The sequence below is a fragment of the Coccinella septempunctata genome, chromosome 2, assembly GCF_907165205.1.
Source record: "Coccinella septempunctata chromosome 2, icCocSept1.1, whole genome shotgun sequence".
Lineage (NCBI taxonomy): Eukaryota > Metazoa > Arthropoda > Insecta > Coleoptera > Coccinellidae > Coccinella > Coccinella septempunctata.
This window is the reverse complement of record NC_058190.1, coordinates 10285956-10289461: the sequence shown is the minus strand read 5'-3', so window position 1 is coordinate 10289461 and position 3506 is coordinate 10285956. Positions and strand designations below refer to the sequence as shown.

The following is a 3506-nucleotide window of genomic DNA, read 5'->3' as shown; positions in this document are numbered from 1 at the left end:
ATTTGTGTATAAAATAGTTGGAGTGTACGTCCTTTGAATCTGCTTGATTAACTACCACTAGTTTTTCAGTGCTTTTTCTTTTCTTCTGAGATTTGGAGTAATATTTAAAAAGTAAGTATAATTCGAAGCTCTACTCTACTGTTACAAGTATTTATGAAAAAATTATCTATCAATCAAATTACTTCAATATGGATGTAAATGGTGTTCATTTATATTATATAAAAAAAAATTCAAAATTCATGGGGATATACATGTTACAGTTTGGAAAGCAAATAGTGCCATATAGTACAGGAAAAAATTACACTATATACATATACAATTTTATTAGAAAATAATCATTTCTGCCGTCTCCTTTTCCGACGTCCAGTTTGTAAAACGTATTCCTCGTAGAACAAACATCCTTCTTTCGAACAATGTTTCACTGGATTTAAATTGTCAGAATGGGACTCACGCACATTCGTTTCCGCTAATTCTCCCTGATACACAGCCCTTTTGGGTGTTTCATGGATGAAATTCCTATGTCTGAAGGTCCTAACGGGCCTTTCTTGATGACACATTCTGGCGATTTTTTCGTTTGATTTCACAGGATCGAATATTCCCTGAACTATGCCGTCTAAAACATCCGATATTTTAAAGGATTTCTCCAGTCTCCTATCCAGCTCAATCATTTCTTCCACGGGCGTCAATGGTGGTACGTGTGATTTTTCATTTTTCTTCGGCGGATTATCAGCGCCTATTCTTTTCAGAATTTGGTTGTGCATGTTAACAATCAATACCCTTCTTCGAAGATTTTTATTCATGGAACTCTGAGGTTCTCTCAACTTTTTCGAAATAGCCATGATGCACTTTTTAACTTCGAATTTGTTGATATTATCCATCCTGGAGACCTGGAAAAAATGTGTTGAATTTTTGTTGTTGCTTCGATCACTAGATTATTCTTAAATGAGCAACATATGTGACTGTGCTTTTAGTATTATAAGCTGTTGTGAATCTGTGTTCTGATTTTGAGTAAAGATAATAATATGGTTCCAGAACTGAAGACAAACTAGGGAATTAAAATAATGAATTAAGGGTATAATGATTGAGAAACATTTTTGCTGCATTTATATCGTTTTCATATGATAAAGTATTTAAGATTTTACTTTTCCTTATTTTTCCTTGTATTTTCTCCTCGATATAGGATAGATTTTTTGTTTTCGTAATAGTCTTATTTGAATTCAGTTATAAACAATGTTTGTGTCGGTTTGTCTAGAACTTCTAAAGTTCTAACAAGAACAAACAAAACAAGATAATTAAGATCAAGGACAATTTTCAAAATATAAAATTCCAAAGTTTTGGAAATGAACAAATCAAACAAGAAAATTAGGATAAGGGACAATTTTCGAGATATTTCTGGAACTTATGGTCACTTTAATATCAAAAAGATAAGTTGAATTCTACATCTACTTCTAGAAATAAACAAACGCAATAAAAAATTAATTTTAAGGGCAATGGGGTATTTTCCTAAATTTCAAAATATATGTCATAAAAATCCTTATAACTCAAATATCTCGAAATAAATTTTTTTCGAATTTTAACATATTGCATTTTGTCTGTATTCGATTACGAAAATTCTGATTTCAGAAGTGCTCTTGTGAACATTCTACGTCATTTTTACAATCCGGCAACGCCCATTTGTGTCAGTATTGGTCATGAAAGTTTTCTGATCACCATAGATGTGATAAATATCAAGTTTGATGATCACATTATTCACATTTGACAAGAAAAACACACAATGACACAAAATGTCATCGGTTTTAAGAAGGTAAAGACACAGATTACAGAAACAATTTTTTGTAATCTGTGGATATCTTCTTGATCGGTTCCAGTGTTGTCGAATTAACAAAAATTACTATATTTGAATAAAGGCATTCTACGTCACAAGCTTTCACATAGTCGAAGTTTCGAAGGGTGTATTTCTGAAATGTCTGAATTTTGAAGCGAATCTTTTACGTGTTGAATAACTAGTAGAAAAGGCTTTCCATAAATAATCTCAAATTCGGTTTTGGAGTTTTAGGAAACTTGCCCATTTCTGAAATCTTTATCTGTAATAATTGGTTAGGTACTTTCGGAGAAAAAAAATTAGTCAAACACTAAAACTACTATCTGAATACCTACTATTATGAACTAAATTCAACTCACCATTTTCAGATACACACAACACAACACGCAACTTCAAATTTGACTGGTCAATCTCAATGGGACTAGCACTTTACTGTTCAAAGTATCGGTATAAAATGAGAAAGATACCCCTAATATTTTTTCTACCTGCCAGCTTTTCCGAGTTACCCCTTCTCTTCTATGATTGTCGGGTTAGTAAAGGAATCACTTGTCAGATACGCTCGCGTATCTTAACGTAATTATATCTCGTCAATATTCCCATTTATTACATTATGATACTTTTGTATTCTTGTTAAATTATTATTTTGCTTATAGGGAGTCATGAGCCAAGATTTTATGAAAAATGCACTGTCTCCTTATAAATGTCTGTCTGCTGGAAAATATATTAGTCCGTTAGATTCCATATCTCGAAAGAATTGAGAAGTGAAAAAAAAAATACTGAAAAAGATTAAAAATATTATTGCTCAATTTTGATCATTTTATCTTTTCATATACCCTTAAATCATGAGCTGACCCAGGGAAACCCACAAACATATATATATATATATATCAGTATATGTGATGCTGAACAAACTGCTCTCACTTTTATTGAATACTGCATATATCTATGAACATAGCTATCATGTTGACTAGTAGGGACTTTTATATTTATATTTGATCCATCAATGGCACCAATCACTCCTGTGAAAAATGTAGGGTCAAGTGGTGTAAGAACGACACTGGCGAAACTTTGGGTAAAAACGGTACAATAGTGCCAATCGTAATAAAATACATTTAATTGAATTAAAAATATCTTATAAATGACGTTTAATATTCCCATTATATTTTCCCATATTGTAAAGTTGTAAAAAAAATGAAACCACTATTTCAAACATTGCACCACTAAACAATACAAAAGGTGACCTTGAAAATTTACGAGGGCGACTGAAAATTTTCCGTATTCTCGAATTATATCGCGTTGTATTAGTGGGAGCGCCCACCAAAGTAGCGTAGCACTGACATGGCACATACATGACGAAGGCGATGCATTATTATCAGATATGGACTGAGAATGACATATTTCACGCAACTGACACTTTACTCAGATGTGCGATATCTGAAAATTATGCATCGCCTTTGTCATGTATCTGCTATGTGAGTGCTACGCTACTTTGGTGGGCGCTCTCCCTTAAAGGCGAATTAAGTACATTGATATTTTTTGTCGCGTTCGTGCTCTAATAATCAAGGCAAAAGTTGGAAGACAATTAAAATTCGTTGCTTACAGTCTGTTCGAAGACTCAAAAGGAAAATTGTCAGCTTTTGAAATCCTTTTTGAAAAGGCATATGCAGGGTGTCCCTGATGCATA

The 3506-nt window shown here is 32.7% G+C and overlaps 1 protein-coding gene across 1 annotated transcript; it reads right to left on the bottom strand.

Moving 5' to 3' along the window:
• Positions 1-252: 252 nt before the first annotated feature.
• Positions 253-2473, bottom strand: LOC123306711. The gene is made up of 2 exons (XM_044888831.1): positions 2182-2473; positions 253-887 (listed from the first exon to the last, which is right to left on the bottom strand). Exons 1-2 carry the CDS (start codon positions 2182-2184, stop codon positions 336-338), a joined length of 555 nt encoding a protein of 184 aa, XP_044744766.1. The 5' UTR covers positions 2185-2473; the 3' UTR covers positions 253-335.
• Positions 2474-3506: the final 1033 nt, after the last annotated feature.